Source organism: Ostrea edulis, chromosome 9 (assembly GCF_947568905.1).
Source record: "Ostrea edulis chromosome 9, xbOstEdul1.1, whole genome shotgun sequence".
Taxonomy (NCBI): Eukaryota; Metazoa; Mollusca; class Bivalvia; order Ostreida; family Ostreidae; genus Ostrea; species Ostrea edulis.
This window is the reverse complement of record NC_079172.1, coordinates 33111716-33135995: the sequence shown is the minus strand read 5'-3', so window position 1 is coordinate 33135995 and position 24280 is coordinate 33111716. Positions and strand designations below refer to the sequence as shown.

Sequence of the window (24280 nt, the reverse complement as noted above, 5' to 3'; positions counted from 1 at the left end):
TTCCGTGGAAAGAAAATTTGGACAGAGAAGAAAGCAGTGTATATATAAGAAATAGATTTCATTTTCATAATATTATTTTTATTTTCAATACGTTTGTTATAACACATGAGGCTATAAACTGTAACAGATCACACGTGTGTATACTTTGCATGACCCATGTCACTCATATCTGATTCCAGGGGGTTACGAAATAAGAATCCCTACGTATGTTAATCCATGGAGGTTTTGATGTATTCGGTATCAAGAATAGTGATCGAAATCTACGACTGTGTCCTTACACTGTGACTACCGTGATCATTCTATTTCAGTGCATGCACAGAATACCCCAGTGTGCTCCCAGAATTCCATTGTGATCCCTTGTTTCTCCCCGAGTAAAATCTTTAACTTCCCAGTTCATTCACGCAGTGTCCAAGAATAAATCCCTACAATTCCCGAGTCTTTTATAGTATTTGGAAGTATAAATCCATATTTCGGATTTCAAACATTTCAGTTGAGCATCACTAAAGAGACATTATTTGTCGAAATGCGCATCTGCTGCATCAAAATTGGTACCGTATAAGTTTTGTATATATGGTAATGTTAACTAGTATTAAGACGGTGAGTTTTACATGAAAAAAATTACAATAATTGATGCATGAGGTATTGAATATTTGCATTTAGGAAGAATTGATACGGAGTTCATTGTTAATTAGTCAATTACTGAAACAAATTAATGTGACATAATTCAAAATGAAATCTTATGAATAGAAAAATTCACTGCTTTTCGCGACTTCTTCTAAAAATGCAAATTGTATGCTATTGGTGTACCCTATAATGCACTAGTCCAAGTAGTTCTGTAATGAAACATTCACCACCCCACCCCCCCAATAAAGCGAAAATATAAATAATAAAAAAAAGAACCCCTCCTCTTTTGAAGAATACCGGAGTGCATATCAAGGCGTTGACAAATTGGTTAACTTCGTATATTGTATATCTTACAACAAAAACTCTTTACGACGTAAACGCCACAACTTTGTATGACTAATTGATGTACATGTAATTCATTTCATTATCAGCAATACAAGTATACATATTGAATGTTTTATACAGATTGTGAATGGCACCAAGAATTATTCATGATGGACCAGAGAGTGAAAATAAAATTGTATATGTTCATAACAATACCATGCTTAATTTCATTTAAATGATTGACCAGTTGATTGGAAGGTCTTGTGTATTTATTATGATTACACACACATGTGCATATTGTAAGAGTTTATCTTGATACACCCTGAACAACTTGTTACGTTGTATTCACCCTTTGGATATGTATGTTGTTTCCGTGTGATCCTTCGTCATACATAAATTATATCTAGATGATGCATAACGAGTTCGCCAGTCCTTGAAAACTTCCATTTTCTACCTTTGTTATCTTATCATTGTGCACGTATCTCAATACAGGTATTTTATTACATACAGTATATACTTATTTTTTATACAACGCCTAACACTGATGACACTTAAAATTGTTTGATGTGTAATGTTTTTCCTGAATAAGTTTTCGGCTTTGGATAGCTAATTTCGAGATCCATATCTTGATTTTATTTATAGTAAGGAATATTTCAATATTTACATTTCCAATGTTTGCCTTTGATATCTTTACAAATATTAATGATAACCATTTTCTTATGAATGCCCTTCAGTTGTAAACAGTGCGCGTATGAATCTTGATATATGGTACATGTACATTAAGTAAAGAAAATGTCGACAAAGAAGAAAACACAATGTAGAAATAAGAAATGCATTTCGTTTTGATAACGATCTTTTAATGTTCAATATTTTTAGTACACATGAGGGTATGAACTGTTACACTTCACACGCGTGTATACTTCCTGTAACTCGTGACCCTCATTTCTGATACCGGGAGTTTGACGAAATAAGAGTCACTACGTAAGCTAATCAGTGAAGGTTTGACGTCTCCGGGATCAAGAACAGAGATCGGGACCTAAGAGTTATGTCTTTACCATGTGACTACAGTGAGCGGTCCATTCGAGTGAGTGTTCATGTTATATCAAATGCATTCATTTTAAATATGGCATTATACGATAAAAAAAAATTATTAGTAGCAAGAGTGCATTGACTCCGTGATGAAAAATAAGCCTTATGAAAATAAAGATCGTCATGTTTATTAAAGGTGTCTTTGTAGTCCACTCTACTTCAAATTCCCAATAACCATCATTCATTAATTGAATATTCCGTCCCTTAATCATTGGTAGTATAACCAAGCATACCCGGTACGAATTGTACCCTCGTCTTCCACAGTCTTCCCTACATAAAATACCACAGTTTTCGAGTTATTCACAATATGTCTGTATAAAACCCTACCATGTTCAGAGTTATTCACAGTATACTGCAGTAGAAACCCCAGACATCCAGATACATTCCTTGCTTGTACCCGCATAAAACCATAGAGTTCCAAGTTGATCCATCCAGTGCCCCAAAGTAAATCCCTACAAATCCCGGGTCATTTATAGCATGGGGAAGTACATGTACAAATCCCTAGATTGTACGTGTCAATCACAGTGTGACCCAGCATAAAGCCTATGAATTGTCCAATCATATCTGGTCTACTCAAGTGGAAAATCCCAGAATTTTTCTGTCATTCAGTCATCCAGTCTTCTTTATAAAACTCTGTATTTTTTCACTCTTTCACAGCCCGCCCTCCCATATAAGGCACTAGAATATCCCAGTCTTTCACATTATTACTCATAAAATATCTATTGGATGCTCACTGTCACTGTCTCATGACATCTAAGGTTGTATCGTTACAATACAGTCTATCATTGGATGAAATGCTGCCTGACGAGTTTCATACGGAATGTTTGGCCGTTCTTGGCACACTGATTTTGACTACGGATAACTCTGTTTACCTGATCAAGATATAGGGCTCACGGTGGGTATGACCGGTCGACAGGGAATGCGTACTTCTACTAGGCACCTGATCCCACCTCTGGTATATATCCAGGGATCCATGTTTGCTCAACTATCTATTTCATATAGCTTATAGATGTTATGAAATTGATGACTGTTCGTTATCTTCACCTCATCCGTCCACAATGTGCCTGCTACATATTCTCCCCAATAATTCAAAATAAACCTCGTTATGAAATCCTAGGATTCACTACTAATTTACACTCGTATTAAGGAGGAATAACTCACCAGAGAAATTTGATTAAGTTATGGAAAATGCAATATATTTTCAAATCGTAGGGTTTCCAAATTTCACTTATTTAGTTAAGATTTCGTTTTAATTAAAATAAAACGCAAACAGAAAACAAACACACAAGAACTACAGATCAGCAGTCGACACGTTAACCTCCTGAGAAACTAAGCTAGGCAATTTTAACTGAAAGGAATATACATTTTTGCTAAGATCGATATTATCAAAACATAAGTCTGTTCATGTGACGATGTATCATTCTTTCTCAAACATTGGAATTCTACTACATGCCCCAGTATAAAACCTTAGAATTCATTGAACAGTGACGCAATTTGATTTAGAGAAGCGTCGGTTTGGACCTTCATCTGTCAGGATTTAATAAGATAAGATAGTGTGATAGAGAATTATTATATACCCATCAATATATCGTTCTTTGATACTGTGGATTTCACAGCGTGTGATCCGGTTTTCCGGATCACCACACTGTGGTTTTTTGATTCCGAATCTGTATCCTCTGAAACTGATGCCGTCACAATAACGTCACAATGCATCAACGCAACGTTATTTGTGGAAAATATTGACCGCGTCACAAAACAAAACTACGCACACAAAGCATAAGTTCATGGTATATCTGTGTTTTTGATATTTGGATTACATTTATCATCTTATAAATGTGGATTTAAAATGCAGAAGGGAGTATATGATAAATTTATCATTACTACAGTAACTTGATCTTAAGAGTTGGATCACGTCTCGTTTACACGCTCAGATCATCAGATCGCGTCTCGTGTGATCTGATGATCCGCGCCTGTCAACTCGATGTGATCCGACTTTTCGGATCAAGTTACGGTAGTAATAATATATATTTATCAGATACATAAGATGTTATTAATTAAATCCATTTTGATAAACATGAAAATAAAACGTAATTTTTCATGAAAGGTGGACATAACAAATGGACTATATTTAGAAGTATCTATAACGAAACAAATAAACTGTGTTGATACAAAGATTCAGGGATACATCTAATCTAATGTTAGAGCATTGATTTTATACAAGGTATCTAACTATATATTGTGAATGGATATCTACTAATAAAGATATTCTTGACGAGTTATCAATCATTTTCACTATATATTGACTAAACATTGCAGAAACATATCCTTGTCATACAAAAGATCAAGCATATTTAAATGATAATAAGTAGTAGTCATTATTCACATGAATCTTATAAATAGTTCAAAGCTGAGACAAGGGCTAATACAGTTCCTTGAATATACTAGTTCCAACAAAACTTCGATGATAAAAAGATCGACACAACATGATTAAATTTATCATGTTCCCTGAACAATTTTATTTACTATGAAATGATTCAAAATAATTAGTCCATTCAACGAAATGATATTTTGGAAGCATCCAGATGGAGAAATAATACTCATATAGCTTATTAAGGTATGGTTCACCTTGAGGAGAATATGCAATCAGTTTCATCTCGTATAGCTACATGTACGTTAATATATCAACATGTTAATAGATGTACTGTAATATAACAACCTGTAAATACATGTACGGTAATATATCATCATGTAAATAGATGTACGGTAATATACTAACATGTAAATAGATGTATGGTAATATGACAACATGTAAATAGGTGTACGGTAGTATATCAATATATAAATAGATGTACGTTAATATATCAACATGTAAATAGATGTACGGTAATATATCAACATGTAAATAGATGTACGGTAATATAACAACCTGTAAATACATGTACGGTAATATATCATCATGTAAATAGATGAACGGTAATATACTAACATGTAAATAGATGTATGGTAAGATGACAACATGTAAATAGGTGTACGGTAGTATATCAATATATAAATAGATGTACAGTAATATAACAACATGTAAATAGATGTACGGTAATATATCATCATGTAAATAGATGTACGGTAATATACTAACATGTAAATAGCTGTATTGTAATATAACAACATGTAAATAGATGTACGGTAATATATCAACATGTAAAAACATGTACGGTTATATATCAACATGTAAATAGATGTACGGTAATATATGATCATGTAAATAGATGTACGGTAATATAACAACATGTAAATAGATGTACGGTAATATACTAACATGTAAATAGATGTATGGTAATATAACAACATGTAAATAAATGTACGGTAGTATATCAACATGTAAATAGATGTACGGTTATATATCAACATGTAAATAGATGTACGGTAATATATCATCATGTAAATAGATGTACGGTAATGTATCATCATGTAAATAGATGTACGGTAATATAACAACATGTAAATAGATGTACGGTAATATACTAACATGTAAATAGATGTGCGGTAATATATCAACATGTAAATACATGTACGGTTATATATCAACATGTAAATAGATGTACGGTAATATATCATCATGTAAATAGATGTACGGTAATATACTAACATGTAAATAGACGTACACTGTACGGTAATATATCAACATATAAATAGATGTACGGTAATATATCAACATGTAAATAGATGTAAGGAAATATTAAAACATGTAAATAAATGTACATATGATATCAGTCGGAAAAAAGGAAACCTGTATGTAGAATTAGCTAACGTTTACAGTTTACTGTCAATATGAAAATGAATCTATACGGGCTTTATTATATAAATAGAGGGGCATACAGGGTTCAGAAAAAGGACAATGATGACATGAAGTAGGTTAGGGTAGGGATTGAGGTGTAGTCTGTGGGAGTTGTATGAAGTCTATGACTTCGTTTCGTTCAGGGGAATACTTATGAAGTTAACATTACACCTAATGATAACGTTGAAAACGATAGCATTATAGTAAAGTGTAATTCAGGGGTTTTGAAGATTAAAAAACCAGTTAAATGACAGGAAAGTACTGAAATATAGATTCCTCTTGCTTATAAAGATGTCAATCAATAATTGGAATGGCTAACTTTTGCATCAGCTCAAATAGACACACTTGTCTGTAATATTTCATTTGATAGCAGGGTTATACAATAAACCGATCACGCAACAAAACAGGAAGAGATATTTTCTCCTATCAGTAATCTTTAACACTCTAAAGGTTGAAGAACACAATGCAATGGAGAATGCTAAAATGGGAGACAATTAATCATAGATAGAAAAACAAAAGGCTTAAAAGAATACCAACGGTAATACAATGATGTACACTGCACCACATATAATAAAAGACCGTATTGAGATTTTCTATAGTATACCCCAGTACAAAATCACGTCATTCCTCCATTATCCACAAATATTTCGTAATAGAATTAGGGATTCTAGTGTCATTTACAGTATTACAGTGTATAAGATCACGCAATTCTTTATTAATTCAAAAATGCCAAGAAAAAAACAACAACAACGTCGCAGTATAGCCTAAATAAATCCGAAAAATATCCAGTCAACTAAATGATGTCCCTCTATTAAATTCCAGAAATTTATTCTAGGCATCCTCAACAAGTCCCCATGTATGATTTTGGAATTCCCCTGCCATTCACAGTATCCTAATGTGTACAACCTCATGATGCTCCTATATTACCACATACCTTTACAGAGATCAATAGTATGTTCCCCTATAGAATCCCGTAATTCCTAAGTCATACATGGGATATCCCCGTGAGAGTCAGGATTCCTTAGTTATTCAAATCAAATCATGTATATGTAAGAAGTCCGGAATTCCACAATAACACTTAGTATTTCCCGTATCAAATTCAAGAGTTTCCCAGTCACTTACAATATGCTTTCGTATAAAACCATAAAATTACTTATCCCTATGAATACCCACCCTGAAAGTTACTAGTTATACTGAGTACCCCAGACTATTTTCAGTTATACCCAGTGTCGTGCGTATAAAACGTAAGAATATCCATCCAATCGCGATATTCGTGAAAACCCAGATTTTTTCTTACTCATTCAAAATCTGTTCCCCTATAAAACACAAAAATAATCCTGCTGTCCAGAATACGCATCATAAACGGCGATATTCATCATTAATGTGTCGTGTGTCCTTGAATAAAAATATAGATACTAAGAATCATCCCATTATCCACAATGTCACTTTAAGAACCGTTACAACTCCCCAGGCAGCTACAGTACACCTTCTTATGAAAACCTAAAAGAACAAAGTACGCTAGCTATTGGCTGAGATATGTTGCGTTACTAAATATCATAAAATTAAACTGGGTTCAAAGCCTAGTATGTGCATAATTCAATGGTATATTCAGATTAACAAATAAAAATTCTACTATGAAATGGTATCCTTAAGTAGTTACAAAACATCAATTTTTTCTAATCCTATATCCGGAAATTGGAAATGCATTCACAATTTATCATTGATTGCAAAATAGATTTACTACGTTTATTATGCATTTCCATCGACTTTAATTCAAAACAAAAAATATAAGGTAGATGGAAAATTAAATAGATAACTCCACGAAAATACTTTATGTAAGCAGAGTTTGGTGAAAAGCAGGATTTATCTCGACGACAAAAGAGCACATTCAATATGCGAGGGTTGAGTTTAGGCTTACAGCGACGTTTTTCTGTATATCCTGAACCATTGAATGGATTTATTGTATCTTTTTTAACGTTCCTCTAGAGAATTTTTCACTCATATGGAGACGTCACCAACGCCGGTGAAGGGCTTCAAAGTTAGACGTTGTTTCGGCGCTTACGACCATTAATCAGTGAGGGTTTTTTAACGTGCCACACCTACCGTGACGCAGGGCATCTCTTTTTAAGGTCATATATGAGGACACATGACATTCACACCTGATGCCGAGCGCTTGGCCATGGAACTATCACTACCGGGATTCGAACCCCGACCCTGAACGACTGAAGGTTGAAAAATACCACTTTCAATTATACAACTATTGATAGCCTACACCATGAATGTAGGTTATCCATGTCACTTTTCCAAAAAAAGAATAATAATAATAGCGTGGAGGCTTTCTGTTGAACAGATGACCCCGTCGAATAATGTATCTAATGAAAGAAGATAACGAACAGTGATCAATCTCATAACTCCCATAAGCAGTACAAAATGGATACTATTAGTTGGGCAAACACGGGCCCCTGGACAGTCCGCTTCCGGTAAATGTCCGGTACCACTCGTCGAGGAAATTCGAACAGTTTCATCCTTGCATAAAACTGCTTCTTGAAACCAAATTCTTTGCCGTGTTTTGAGCTGTCCTTTATCTATAGTTTTTCGTATAATATTTGAAATTATGTGACATAACTACAGATCAGCAGTCAACACCTTACCCTCCTGAGCAACCCAAGTAGGCAATTGGAATGAAAAGGAATACACATTTGCTATAGGGAAGTCGAAATAATTATACATTTGTTTCTAACCTTGATTTTAACCAACAAGAAATCAGTCCATGTGATGATGCATATTTCCCCTTAAACCCAGGCCTTCTATAGTATTCTACAACATGCTCCAATGAAAGGCGAAAATGACAGTGATCAATCTAATAACTCCTATGAGCAATACAAAATAGAGAGTTGGTAAACACGGACCCCAGGATATACAAGAAGTGTGATCAGATGCCTAGCAGAAATCAAACATCCCCTGTCGACCGTTGACACCTGCCGTGAGCCCTATATCTTGATCAGACGAACATAGTTATCCATAGTCAAAACGAGTGTGCTAAGAACGGCCTAACAGTTGGTATGAAACACGTCAGACAGCATTTCATCCAATGATAGGTTGTATTACCATTATCAAACCTGAGATTTCATTAGACAGTGACACAATTTGATTTAGAGAAGCGTCGGTTTGAACCTTCACCTGTCAGGATTGAAGGAAATCAGATATAATATAACTGAGAATTATCAGATGCAAAAGATTTAATTAATTAGATCAATTTTGATTAAAAATTGAAATAAATTGTTACTGTTCAATATTGATTGACATACGGAATGGACTACATTTAAAGGTATCTATAACGAAGAAAGTAACTGTGTTGATACAAAGATTCATAATTACATCTAATCTAATGTTAGAGCATTACTTTTGTGCATTGTAACTAATTAAATAGTGTGGATGGATGCCTACTAATATAAATATTTTCAATGATTTTAAGACTTTGAATTGTCTTTGAATTTGGTTTATTCGATGAGTTCTCAAGGAATTTGACTAAGTATTGGTTAAGTCTTGCACGATCACACTCCCCACCCCTACCACGGTGATACAGAAAGTGCATTTCAATTATTATAATAGTATTATTGAATCCTTTAAAGAATTCAAAATTAAGAGAATGTCAAGTACGGATCCCTGGATATACCAGAGGTGGGATCGAGTGTCTTTATTATCATTTATTACTAATTGATTGATTGAATATTTGCTCGCTTGTCCCGTCGTGAATTGTTAACTCATATTGAGACGGCACAGCTCAAGGTGAAATAGCACAAATATAGACCAATGCTTAGTATTCAGAGCCATAGCAGTGTGGGTTCTTTATTGTATCAAAGCTTGCCGCGACAGGGGACCTTCATCTTTAAGGTCAAATCCGAAAGAATCGTGATTTTCACTTCTAACTGGCGAGCGTTTGGGGAAGGAACAATCATTACCTATTTCAACGTCTTTGGTTTGTCGTGGGCACGGTACGGGCAGAGCTCGAACCCACGACCCCCCCCCCCCCGGATACGAAGCGAATGCTTTATCATTGACAGTGGTGGATTTAAGGGGGCGCAGCTGGTGTAAAGGCAAATGTTGACCCCCATAGAATAATGACCGGGGGTTATTTTTCAACATCGAAAAGTGACCCCCTAGCCGTAGAAAAATTGGATAATTTTGTAGAAAGAAGACCCAGGGGTCATTATTTTGCGTGTCATACCTGCAAAATAATGACCCCCGTAGAAAAATGACCCCCTCCCTTTCTTAGGAGATCGATTGATTTTAAAGGAGTTGATGCGGGTTTTCAAGTCATTATTTACCCAGAATTATCGTTCCTGCTGCTCCTCTTATCAAATTTATTCCATGTGTAATTTTTTTTTTCCCGATTAATAAAATAAAAGTAAGAACTAGTTCATTAAATTTGAGGAAAACCCACGGTAGGTTCCATGACCAATTACAACTGAAAAACCCCCGCATATTTCGGGGACGGATCCAGGGAATTTTCAAAAAAGGGTTCTACCATAAGTTTTAGTTCTCAAAAGGGGAGTTCCATCCTCAAAATGTGTTCTATTTACATGTATAGATCTTGTGTAATCAAACACACACATAAAAAAGAGCTACGTCTAAATACAATACTTCTTGTGTCACAGAGAGGCGTGAAATCTTCTTAAAACTGACGAATTGACATACATTTTTTGCAACTGAAGTTAATAGCTTATTTCATTTATGTATGTCGTACACAGTACAGGGGAGTAGGGGAAGATACAGCCGCGGCACATGTCCCCACACTTTTCAAAGGGGTAAGAAGTATGGTTGTGCCCCACCCCTTAAGTAAGGCTTTTTTACAATCTGACTAGAATAAGATCCCCGATCCGCTCCTTTGTTTTCATATTGTCTCTACAACATAAATACAAAGGAGCAGATGGAGGATCTAATTTTTATCAGATTGGGATTGTTAGTTAGTACTCACAAATAAAACAATTTTGAGTCATTACAGTCGGAAGACCCCCCAGAGGCCATGAATCTTGAATTCTTCAAATTTTTCTTCGGGAGACACGAAAATACATGAAACTTGATTAATGAAGTCAGTAGGAAATGGCATACAAGCAAAGTATCTAAAGTGCAAAAAAAAATTATTATTTTATTTGCTTGTCAAGTCAAAATGTGTTTAAGGTGGATTTCTTTGGTGCCCCTCATTATTTTTAGTCCAGCTACACCACAGCCTATTGTGTTAAATTATCAAAACACCCTAAATAAAACGCCGCACTGTCATATCACAGTAAATGCACTACACCTGCTATCACCGTGTAGAAACGCACTAGAGTAAAGTGTATCACCTTCTCTCTCTCTCTCTCTCTCTCTCTCTCTCTCTCTCTCTCTCTCTCTCTCTCTCAATCTCTGTGTATGCGTGTGAAAAATGTAGAGGAAGCAAATTTACAAAAAGATGTGATTAATTAAGATTAATTCCAGGTTTAGCATCCTATAAATATGGCTGATGGGGGGGGGGGGGGGCTCAAATTGTCTCCCCCTTTTAAAATTCCTTGGATATCCGTATGAGTACACAATTCCCGCCGCTGATCAGAATTAGAAGATTTCCAAGACATAGTAACCCCCGGCATGTCCATCCAGGTCTGCAGAGGTTGGGCTTATCGACAGAAAAAAATTACGAGTCACTCTTTTGTTAAAACAAGTAAATTCTTATTTTTGAAACAATATTACAATTCCTAATATGTTTTAATCTGGTTACGTTTCATATGAATGATAGATTTACTTATAATATGACAATGTTGGACTGCTTCCCTTAGGCATTACCAGAGAAATAATCCTTAATAAAATTTACAAGGGGGTCATTATTCTACGGGGGTCATTTTTCTAAACATGAAATGGACTGATTTTTTGAAAAAGACATTTTTTTCTACGGGCAAAAGGGGTCATTATTCTATGTCGAATAATGACAGAGGGACAACTCCCGGAGAAATAAATGACAAAATCTATTGATTTCTTGAATTACTTTATTGGGAGAACTTAATTTTTTCCAAAAGCCCTTAAAATTGCGCTACGTAAACGAAGTTGTTGATGCAGCGTGATGGCCGAGTGCTGCGAGTTTCAATTTCAATACTGCTTATGTAGTCATTGAGAGTCTAAACAAAGTTTCTTCTGATGAGAGGAATTCGATGGACGCATTCAACATGGACAACAAAATCATAATTTCGTTTGGGAAGTGAAAAAATGGCAAATTAGATTTGTATTCAACGCACATTTCCTCTCCTATTTCATAAAGAGATTTTATGATAACATATCTGTAACTTTCTAAACCCACAACTTGGAGAAGATGTTTCATTTTCTGTGCAGTTGTGTATTCCATATGTGCCCCAAATATAACTCCTACATGCACATGTACAGACATTGTAAATGGATGTCATGGATACCACAATTGAAAACGCGGGGTCTCACGGGTTGTTGGAGGTCATTTGTTGTGTCAAAACTGGAATAAAATTCTATTTGGTATAATTGATAACACTTATAAAATCTTGAAAGTTCATTGACCTAAGAGATATATTAAAAGGAAACTGGGGACATGTCACATGCATGTAGGTCTACAACACTGTATTCAAAATTATGTAAAATCATATCCCCCTCATAGGCAAATGTATGTATTGTAAGTAAATAACATATGAATGTGCTCTTCACCCGCACTTGGTAAACAAAAAACAAGTCTGATGTCTAGATTTGATTTTTTCAGAATATTATTAGAATAAGCTGGCAATTTAGGAAAAGATATCTGTCATCTCATATTGCAATATGATAATGATGTTTTATTATTCGCCACATGAAGGGCCCTGGGGGTATGTACAATTTAAATAGTAATTAGTTATAACAAAATAAATAACAATCATGCAGATATACTACTACTGTCACAGACTGAGTTCACACTGCTCTACTACACACATTTAACATATTGTTATACTGATTTCAGAAAAACAATGAAATACATACAGTAATTGCAATATACATTGTATGTAATTTTTACTATATCAGTATCTTAAAGTTCACTGAATATGAATTGAGACCGGATTTTAAAATTTACATTGTTTTACACAGTATCGTTAATGGTTAATAACTGCAAATATTAACCATGATGGTTTTTTAATTTAAGCATCATCCTAAGGACCAATACAGGTTGAAATGGGCTTCGATCCAACAAGTTCAACAGCAATTTGCCTTGGAAATTGTCAAGAAAGGTACAATATTTTCTGAGATATACTTTTTCATTTTAACACCAGACAACATTTGTAAAGACAGTTTTTAGTATATTAGATATTCTTTTTTCAATATTTGAATATATGTTTTCAAAAGGTACTTTATTTACAGTGATGACGTCATATCTCCTGGACCCCACAACTTCACAGCTTACGGAGAAAATTCAAGAATTTGTGCAAAATATGGGACTTGGAAAGAATCGTTAAAATATATGTGATCAATGAATATTGTGTAACATACGAAAGTGTGAATTTAATGAAAAACAAGTAAATATCCTCATGCATCACCCGCCCTTTTCAAGTAAATTATACTGACTAAATATAGAGGACATGTCATTGTTGATTATTGTGATTCTTCGATAAATCAAAATCAGTAAATATTTCAAAATGAAAATGTCTATCTTATAACTTTAATCAATGTGTGAATTTCTCTTGCAAATTAAAGGTTAATTGAACATACTACATCATGGATGACTATGAACTTTACATTTTATTATTAATAAATGTTTTCATAGATACTAACTTTTACATCAATCAATCAATGCTTTATTCACATAAATGTACAGTCATACAATACAGAAAGAAAAAAATGTCTTCATGGGACTAGTTAAACCCCCCACACAAATACACGCATACACACACGCAATATACATGCATTCTGAGTTATCCAATCGCGAGTTATTGGTTCAATGTGAGACTACAAGTAGGACTATTAAACTTATGAAAGACATATATATCTGCGAGAGCAAGATAGCTCAGATGAGCGTTGAGATACATGCGTCGCTTGAGTTGAAGTCTTTCGAACCCTCTGGTTTGTTGGTTTGGTTTGATACAGTTTAACGTCCCTCTTGAGAATTTTTCACTCATATTGAGACGTCATAATTGCGGTGAAGGGCTGCACAATCCATGCCTATACACGGCCTTTCGATCTTTGAACAGGGGGTGGGTGGGGGGGGGGTCTTTATCGTGTCACTCCTGCTGTGGCACGGGGGCTCTGTTTTCACGGTCTCATCCAAACGACCGCCCCATTTAGGCGCGTCTTACAACAAGCAAGGTGTACTGAGGACCTATCCTAACCCGGATTCTCACCATTGGTATTGGATATAAAGTTGTTATTTAAATATAGTTGGTGTACTATACTGTATAATCATATCAACTTCTTTCAAAAATGTGTATATATAATAGGTAATTGTGTTTGGTTATTATAAAAGATTGAATGAAAAATAACTTAATATTAATGCAATCATCTTGAGTGCAACAATTTCAATTAAGATCAGTTAGAGCACAAACATAAATAGCTTATATAGAAGTCTTCTATTATAGTTATATTCAATTCTCAAAGATGTAATTTGAGAATACTTAAACATTTTTTTAAGTTATAAAAGGTCAGTAGTTTATCTGTGTTGGCTGAATCTATCTTCTCAATAGACAAAGTGCAATAATGCCAATGTTCCTCCCTGGCCATTCTTTCTACCCTATTAATTTTTTTTGCTGGCAGCTAAAGCAAAAGTATGACACTGTGTACAAATATTGTGTACTATTTTAAGCCAGTGCAGCTTTGTCAAAATAATGTTGTTGCATGCTAATAAGGATTGCTGAACTTGAAATTGATGTGTATTAACGAATTATATGAAAGGTTGTTTGAAACCATATGTGACAAGTTATGATCCTTTTTACAATAAAACTGTGATAGATTTTCAAAAGCTGCTGACGCGATACATGACATATTTAATGTTGTAATGCAAATTGTGAACATCTCCACGTATTCTTGATGACGGACCAGGAAGTGAAAATAAACGCCTACGTTCATTACAATACTTAGCGTAATTTCATTAAAATCATTAACCAGTAGATGGAAGGTGAAGATAAGGAGCAGTGATCAACCTCACAACTCCTATAAGCAATACAATATAGAGAGATGGGAAAAGGGTTTACTTTGATAAACTTTAAACAATTTGCTATGTTATATATCCATTTTGGATATGTATGTTGTTTTTGTGTGATCCCCCACCATTTATAAATTATATCAAGGTGTTACATAACCAGTCTCATTCCATACACATAATTGCAATGTTTGTAAGATCGCCAGTCCCCAAACCTTCTCTTTTCTACCATTGTTATCTTATTATTATTCAACCATTTAAAAAGATACATGCTTTATTACATACAGTGTACACATATATCTAATACAACGCTTAATACTGATGAGAATTTAAATACATTTAATTTTGATGATAATCATTCTATACAGAATATTTTTTAAATAAGATATGGGGGTATGAACTGTAACACTTCACATGTGTGTATTCTTTCTCTGGCCCGTAACACTCATTCCTGAACGTGGAGGTTTTACAAAATAAGAGTAATTACGTATGAAAATTGTAGAAGTGTTGACGTTTCCGGGATCAAGAAAAGAGGCCGAGACCTAGGAGTTGTGCTCTTACCACGTGACTACCATGAGCGGTCTATTCCTGTAAGTGTCCATGTTGTATCAAATACATATATTTCAAATATGATTTACAATAAACACAGCTGTTAGTTGCAACAGTACAGTAACTCTTAGATGTAAAGTAAGCCTATATAAAAAGAAAACTCTTAGTCATGTTTACTAAAGATGTTATTGTGGTCTACCCTCCTTCAAATTTCCAATGACCTTCATTCATGTTTCGAATTCCAAATAACCTTCATTCATTAATTAAATCTCCAGTCTCCTAAGTCAACGAGGATAAGATCCAGAATACGCGGGATACCCTCGACTTCTAAATTCTCCGCTATACATAAAATAGTTCTCCAGTTATTTACAATATGTCCCTGTATTGCCTTTGATATTTTTAGACATTCTAATGAATGCGCTAGCGTTGTAAAGAGGGCGCGTATGAATCTTGCTATATGTATATGGTATATGTATTCCAAGGAACGAATATGTTGAAAGAGAAGCACAACGTATATGTATTAGAAATGAATTTAATCTTCATAATAACCTTTTGTAAATTCATTCTTTAGAATACATGAAGGTATGAACTGTAACCTTTCATGTGTGTATACTTTCGATAATGTGACACTCATTCCTGATTCCGGGAGTTTGACGAAATAAGATTAACTACGTATTAAGGGTGCAACAATACGCTTGCCTCACGATATGATTTAGCGGCACAGTCGGCACCACATTTTTTTTTATCGTAAGTTATTTTTACAACATAATTTTAAAGCCAAATCTGACGCTTCAAATTAATCCGGACCGGAATACCGAACCGTTGAAGAGTATAAAGTATCGTGAATAGACCTGTAGCGTAATATTACCGTGAATTATCGTTTTATAGTTAATCGCTGCACCCTTACCACGCATGTTAATCAGTGAAGGTTACACATATCCGGGATCAAGAACAGAGATTGGGATCTAAGAGTTGTTCTCTTGCCACCTGATTACCATGAGTGGTCTATTGTAGTGAGTGTTCATATCATATCAAATGCATTTATTTCAAATGTAGTATTATACAATAAACAAAATCATTAGTAGCAAGAGTGCAGTGACTCTGGTGAAAATTAGGCCTATATTAAAAGAAAATTTTAGTCGTGTTAACTAAACGTGTTACTGTTGTCCACTCAGTTTCGAATTTCCAATAACTTTCATTCATTAATTAAATATCCGTTCTGTAAGTATGCATGACAGTATGACCAAGCATACCCGGAATACGCTCGTCTTCCACAGTCTCCCCATCATGTATAAAATACCATAGTTATCGAGTTAATCCCGATATGTCCCGTTACAAAACCTTACCATGTTCAGAGTTATTCACAGTATACCCTAGTGAAAACTTCAAAAATCAGTCCCTGTGTGTCCCCATATAAACCATATAATTTCCAGCTCATTCACGCAGTGCCCCAGAGTAAATCCTTACAACCCCCAGTCATTCAATCATCCAGTCTCCTTTTAGAAAGCTCTAATGATACAATTACTCTTATTGATACAAACTACATGAAGGGGTACAGTTACAACGTTTAATGATACAAACTACATGAAGGGGTACAGCTGCAATGTTTAATGATATAAATTAGCGCATTAACAATCTACAGTATAAACCGTTAACGGTACAATCCTCCCTTATGAAACACTTGTATCATTAAGAGTTCCACTTGAAATGTTGTGACGTTTACTGATACAATCACAACTTGGCAGTCTGAACCTCTAATGATACAAGTTGTATCACTAAGCGTCGTAATAGCAACGCTTAATGATACTTTGAATAAAAAAATGGAATCTAATTGTGATTTTTATTTGTTCATTGTTGACAATTTTGTTTTCAAAATCATTATTATGACCTTGACATTTACTGTTCCCTATATACATGTCTTTTTTTCAATTGAGAAGAAAATGATTTGTTTTGAATTATTAAAAAGGTGTCAATAAGAAAATTAATATATTGATGATAAGAAAATAATTTCTCACCAATGAAATGTAATTATGAATAATTAAAGACGAAAGTACACATAATTATGAATTTGTAATTTAATAATCAAAACCTGATTGCTTGAATTATAATGGCTAGACGCATTACCGACAGTACATGCCCTTCAACCATTGAACGGTTGAATTTAGAATATGTGTCTGTATATAACAATTATGCGTTAATACTGGTAAATGAATGACGCCGGTTAATTGAGAAATGTCTCTTTGCTTCAATATCATACACAATACGTTTAAATGAAGTTTTCAAACAGAAGTATATACTTTATTAGCGATAATTAACTTAATCAATATCTTCAAAAATTATCCAGAATAAAAAAAAAACGGAATTGGAAACGGAATAAATTCTACTTTTGTACATCCATATATTCATTGTTTATGCAGTGAGGATTTAGAAACAAATCATGTGGAGTACACTTGTGGAATTATAGAGGAACGCACCCAGCATGCGACCCTCTAAAATGTCATATCTAAGATAAACTTGATCATGCCCACCATTAATCACGCAAGACTTAAAAAAATGGTCAAAATGGCTATTTAAAAAACTTCATTCTTGCCTTACAAAATCACTAAAATCACTTCGGCTCAGGCGAGCTAAATGTTGATCTCTGTGATTAATAATGAAAACATGCAGCTGATCCAGAACGAAGGAGAATAGGGGTTAAAACACCTGAACCCCGACACCATCCACCCACAGTATACTTATATCTAGGGGATGCTTACTCCTCCTAGGCACTTGATCCTATCTCTGGTATATCCAGGGAGAACGTGTTTGCCCAACTCTTTATTTTGTATTGCTTATACAGTAGACATCCCAGACTTCCAGAGTCAGTCCCTGTTATTCCCCGAATAAAACCATATATTTTCAAGTTCATTCACGCAATGTCCTAGAAAAATACCTACAATCCCCTAGAATGTACGTATCATTCACAGTATAACCCAACATAAAACCCAAGAATGTGCAGTCATTTACGGTCTGCTCAAGAGGAATATCCCGGAATTAAGGAGGATTATCACACCAGAGAAATGTAATAGTGATGGAAAGTGGAGGATGTGCACAATAATAATTTGAAATCAATGAGTTTCAAAATTTCACTTATTTAGTTAAACTGATGTTTTAGTGGAAATAAAGCACAGAAAGAAAACACAGACGCCAGATAGGCTCAAATACAAGAACTACAAACTACAAATAAGCAGTCGACACGTTAACCCTCTGAACTACCAAGCTACATGTAGGCAATTCGAATTAAAAGGAATATACATTTGCTGCTGACATCAATATTGTTAAAAAAGAAGTAGGTCCATGTGATGACGTATCATTCTTCCTTAAACACCGGAATTCCATACTTTTCCTTTACATGCCCCAGTATAAAACCTTAGATTTCATTTCACAGTGCCATTATTTGATTTAGAGTACCGTCGGTTTAAACCTTCACCTGTCAGGATTGAAGAAGATAAGATACAATGAAAGGTGAAGATAACGAACAATGATCAATCTCATAACACGTATAAGCAATACAAAATAGAGAGTTGGTCAAACACGGACCCATTGATGTACCAGAAGTGGGATCAGATGCCTAGGAGGAGTAAACATCTCCTGTCAACCGGACACATTCGCCGTGAACCCTTGATCAGGGAAACGGAGTTATCCGTAGTCAAAATTAGTGTGCCAAGAACGGCCTAACAATCTGTACGAAACAAAGCAGACAACATTTGACTCAATGACAGTTCGTATTGACAAAATAATGTTAGGCCTATATAAGGTAATAGAGCATTATCAGATACAGAAGATGTGATTTATTATATCAATTTCTATTACGCATTGAAATATAATGTTACTATTCATTAATGATGGACATAAGAAATGGACTAAATATCACAGGATCATATCTTGCTTAAGGTCTCTCTCTCTCTCTCTCTCTCTCTCTCTCGATCTCGATCGTTTCACCTTATTCATGTTCATCAGAATGAACGCTGATTAAGAGAGAAGGAGGTGTGTGAAATGTCTGTATGGTTTGTGTATCGAATTATAGATATTTTGAAATCACTATTTTGATATACATGTACATGTACCTAAAAGTTTTAATGATAGAGTAAGATAGTACTTCTGGAGATTATATGTTTTTATGATTATTTAATTTTAATTTACTTATTATATTTTTTTTAAATTTTAATTTATTGAATAAATCAAAAATTTATTATTAAAATTATTATATAAATAAAAAATATAATTCATTTTATTAATTTTTTACTTTTTATTTAGTTTTGATAAATATAAGTTACTTCTTTATTTCATTATGATTTATGACATACGACCACATGTATGTGTCCGGCCATTAAAAGACAGTACCGCTGTCATCAGACCTGTTGGTACACGATGATCCTTATTTATTTATATTTATTTTTAAACCATGGGACAACCCATACATCCCATACAGAGCATATGCATGTTACTACAACACATTTCAACTTCACTATGTTGGTGCATTTGGGAGGTGTTGGAGGGTGAGGCTGGATCGCAATGAGATGGATAGTATTATGGCAGAAGTTATAACAGTCACCAATCGGTTACCGATATATAGTTAACCAATCCTACGAATATCAAACAAACAATAACGGAAGAAACCATCTTATCAATTCTAAAGACAACATAGGCTATTATAAACATTGTCAAACACAAAACAGTTCCATATATTTAGAAGTATTAATAACAAAACAAGCAACTGTGTTGATAAAAGGATTGAGAGTAACATCTAATCTAAGTTTAAAGCATTGGTTTCGTACAATGTAGCAACGTATAAAGTGTGAATGGATGCCTACTAATATAGGTATACTCAATGACATAAAGTCTTTGAATTGTTTTTGAATTTGAAATCCTTGACGAGTTCTCAATCTCTTTGACTAACTATTGATTAAGTATTACACGATCATACACCTGTCATACAAGAGATCTAGCATATCTAAATTATTATAGCAGGTAGTCATTATTCACATGAATCCTATAAAGAATTCAAAGTGAAGAGAATTACAAACACGGACACCTGGATATAACAGTTGTGGGATCAGGTGATTTTATCATCATTTATCTTAACGGTATACATGGTAATGTTGACCAGTATTTGAGACGGTGAATGTTTGCAAGTGTGAGAAAGACGTATAAAGCAGTTTTACATGATAAAAATTACAATAATTGATGAATTAGGTATTGAATATTTGCATTTGGGAAGATTAATACGAAGTTCATTGCCAATCAGTCAATTACTGAAAAAAATTAATGTGACATAATCCACAATGATATATTATGAAGAGAAAAATTCACTGCTTTTCGTGACTTTTCCTAAAAATAAAAATTGTAATCCATGTAGTTCTGTAATGAAACATATAAAATATTTTCGAAAAGAAAATAGAGTCAAAATATAAAAAAATCCGGACCCCTACTCTCTCGAAGAATATCGGAATGCATATTAAGGTGCTGACAAATTAGCTAATTTCGTATATTGTGTGAAAGGCAAAAATAACGAACAGTGATCAATCTCATAACTCCTGTAAGCAATACAAAAAAACACCGAAACCTGGACACACCAGGGGTGCGATCAGATGCCTAAGAGGAGTAAGCATCCCCTGTCGACCGGTCACACCCACTGTGAGCCCTATATCCTGATCAGGTAAACGGAGTTATCCGTAGTCAAAATCAGTTTGTATATTACAACCAAAACTCTTTACGACGTAAACACCACAACTTTGTATGACTAATCGATGTACCTGTAATTAATCTCATTGTCAGCAATGTAAATATGTATGCATTGAAGGCACAACATATTGCATGTTGTCTTACAGATTGTGACATTGCTTAATTAATTTCACTTAATTGATTAACCAGTTGATTGGAAAGTCTTCTTGTCTATTTATTATGATTACACACACGTGCATGTTGTAACTGTTTACTTTGATATAACCCTGAACAACTTGTTACGGTGTATCTACATTTTGGACATGGATGTTGTTTCCGTGTGATCCCTCGCCTTATATGAATTATATTTAGATGATGTATAACCAGTTTAATTCCATACACATACTTACAGGTATTGTAACTTCGCTAGTCCCTGAAAAGTTCCATTTTCTACCTTTGTTATCTTATTACTGTGCAACGATCTAAAAAAGAAAATACAGGTGATTTATTATATACAGTATGCACATATTTCTCATACAACCCCTAACACTGATGACACTTAAAATTGTTTTACGTGTAAACCTTTTTTCTGAACATTTTTTTTTACCTTTGCATATCTAATTTCATAATCCATACCTGCTTTCTATTTACAGTACATAATCTTTGAATATTTACATTTCCAGTGTTTTGCCTTTGATACCTTTAAAAATTGTAAGATATCCTGTTTCTTGTAAAAGTGATGCAGATGTAAACAGTACGTGTCTGAACCTTGAAATATGGTACGTGTTTTCCGTGGAAAGAAAATCACGTAGTGATAAGAATCACTACGTATGTTAATCTATAAAGGATTTGACGTCTTCGGTATCAAGAACAGTGATCGGAATCTACGACTGTCTCCTTACACTGTGACTATCGTGATCATTCTATTTCAGTGCTTGCACAGAATACCCCAGTACGCTCCCAGAATTCCATTCTCATTTCTTGTTTCTCCCCGAGTAAAATCTTAAAATTCCCAGTTCATTCATGCAGAGTCCAAGAATAAATCCCTACAATTCCCGAGTCATTTATAGTATTTGGAAGTATAACTCCATAGAATATACGTGTCACTCGCAGTCTGACCTACCAAAAATTCCTGAATTTTCTAGTCATTCAGTCATCCAATCTCCTTTATAAATCTATGGAATTTTTGAATCTTTCACAGGCGGTAGTCCCATACAAAACACTAGATTATCCCACATTTTCATAGTATTTGTCCGTATAAAACCTCTATATTTCCCATTTATCCACAATGTGCCTCCCCCGTATTTAAAACCCAACATATCTGTAGTAATTCAAAATAAGGCTCGTTATAAAACCCTAAGATTCCTCACTCATTTACACCCGTTTTGAGGAACCCTAGATAACGAACAGTGATCAATCTCATAGCTCCTACAAGCAATACAAAATAGATAGTTGGGCAAACACGGACCCCTGGACACACCAGATGTGGGATCATGTGCCTAGGAGGAGTAAGCATCCCTTGTCGAACGGTCACACCCGGCGTGAGCCCTATATCCTGTTCAGGTAAACGGAGTTATCAGCAGTCAAAATCAGTGTGCCAAGAACGGCTTAACAATCGGTATGAAACAACTCAGACAGCATTTGACAATGTAGTTAACTATAAATTGTGAATGGATGCCTACTAATATAGGTATTTTTCAATTACATTCACACTTTGAATTGTCTTTGAATTTAGAATCTTCAACGTTTATTCACTCATTTTACTATGTATTACTTTAAGTATTACGCGACCATATCCGCATCATACAAAATGATCTAGCATATCTAAATCATTATAACGATTAGTCATTATTCACATGAATCCTATAAAGAATTCAAAGTTAAGAGAATTACAAACACGGACCCCTGGATATACCAGAGGTGGGATCAGGTGCCTTTATCATCATTCATTCAATTTCCCTATAATAGCTCTAAAACTTCATTGTTATTTCGGATTTCAAACATTTCGTTTGAGCATCACTGAAGCGACAATTCTTTGTCGCAATGTGCATCTGGTGCATCAAAATGACCCCTGGGTCGAGGCCTCTGCTGGTGGACTGTTAGTCCTCGAGGGTCTCTACAGCCCAGTAGCTAAGTACTTCGTTACTAGCTTGAAAACACGGATGTATATTTAATTGCTGTTATAAAATTTAGAAATTCATTTCAAAATTAAGGATTATCTCCCTCACGCATAGCTCTTATCCTTAGACGAATTTGACTTCACTTTTTTGGCACAGTTTTCCCCTACAATAGCTCTAAAAGTTCATTGTTATTTCGGATTTCAAACATTACGGTTGAGCATCATTGAAGAGACATTATTTGCATCAAAATTGGTACCGTATAAGTTTTACATATATGGTAATGTTGACTAGTATTAAGACGGTGAGTTTTACATGAAAAAAATACAATAATTGATGCATGAGGTATTGAATATTTGCATTTGGGAAGAATTGATACGAAGTTCATTGTTAATTAGTCAATTACTGAAACAAATTAATGTGACATAATCCACAATGAAATCTTATGAATAGAAAAGTTCACTGCTTTTCGCGACTTTTCCTAAAAATGCAAATTGTATGCTATTGATGTACCCTATAATGTACTAGTCGAAGTAGTTCTGTAATGAAACATTCAAAATACCCCCCCCCCCCCCAATAAAGCGAAAATATAAATAATAATAAAAAGAAACCCTCCCCTCTCGAAGAATATCGGAGTGCAAATCAAAGCGTTGATAAATTGGTTAATTTCGTATATTGTGTATCTTACAACAAAAACTCTTTGTGACGTAAATGCCACAACTTTGTATGACTAATTGATGTACATGTAATTCATTTCATTATCAGCAATACAAGTATACATATTGAATGTTTTATACAGATTGTGAATGGCACCAAGAATTATTCATGATGGACCAGAGAGTGAAAATAAAATTGTATATGTTCATAACAATACCATGCTTAATTTCA

General features: G+C 34.4%; 1 protein-coding gene and 1 long non-coding RNA gene across 38 annotated transcripts in view; one reads left to right on the top strand and one right to left on the bottom strand.

The window, feature by feature from the left end:
* Positions 1-24280, bottom strand: part of LOC125658000 (leucine-rich repeat-containing protein 70-like) — a 180971-nt gene that overhangs the window by 102904 nt on the left and 53787 nt on the right. For 29 of the 37 annotated variants that reach the window (XM_056150298.1, XM_056150297.1, XM_056150285.1 and 26 more), the window contains one exon: positions 21686-21757. The exons of the other annotated variants lie outside the window; for them this stretch is intronic. In XM_056150298.1, the coding sequence (XP_056006273.1) occupies positions 21686-21757 (72 nt within the window). The remainder of the gene's footprint in view (positions 1-21685; positions 21758-24280) is intronic. 37 annotated transcript variants of the gene reach the window in all.
* LOC125658001 (uncharacterized) lies at positions 1878-13586 on the top strand. Its single transcript, XR_007363552.2, has 3 exons — positions 1878-2032; positions 13038-13122; positions 13253-13586. It is a non-coding gene; the product is annotated as an uncharacterized LOC125658001 (long non-coding RNA).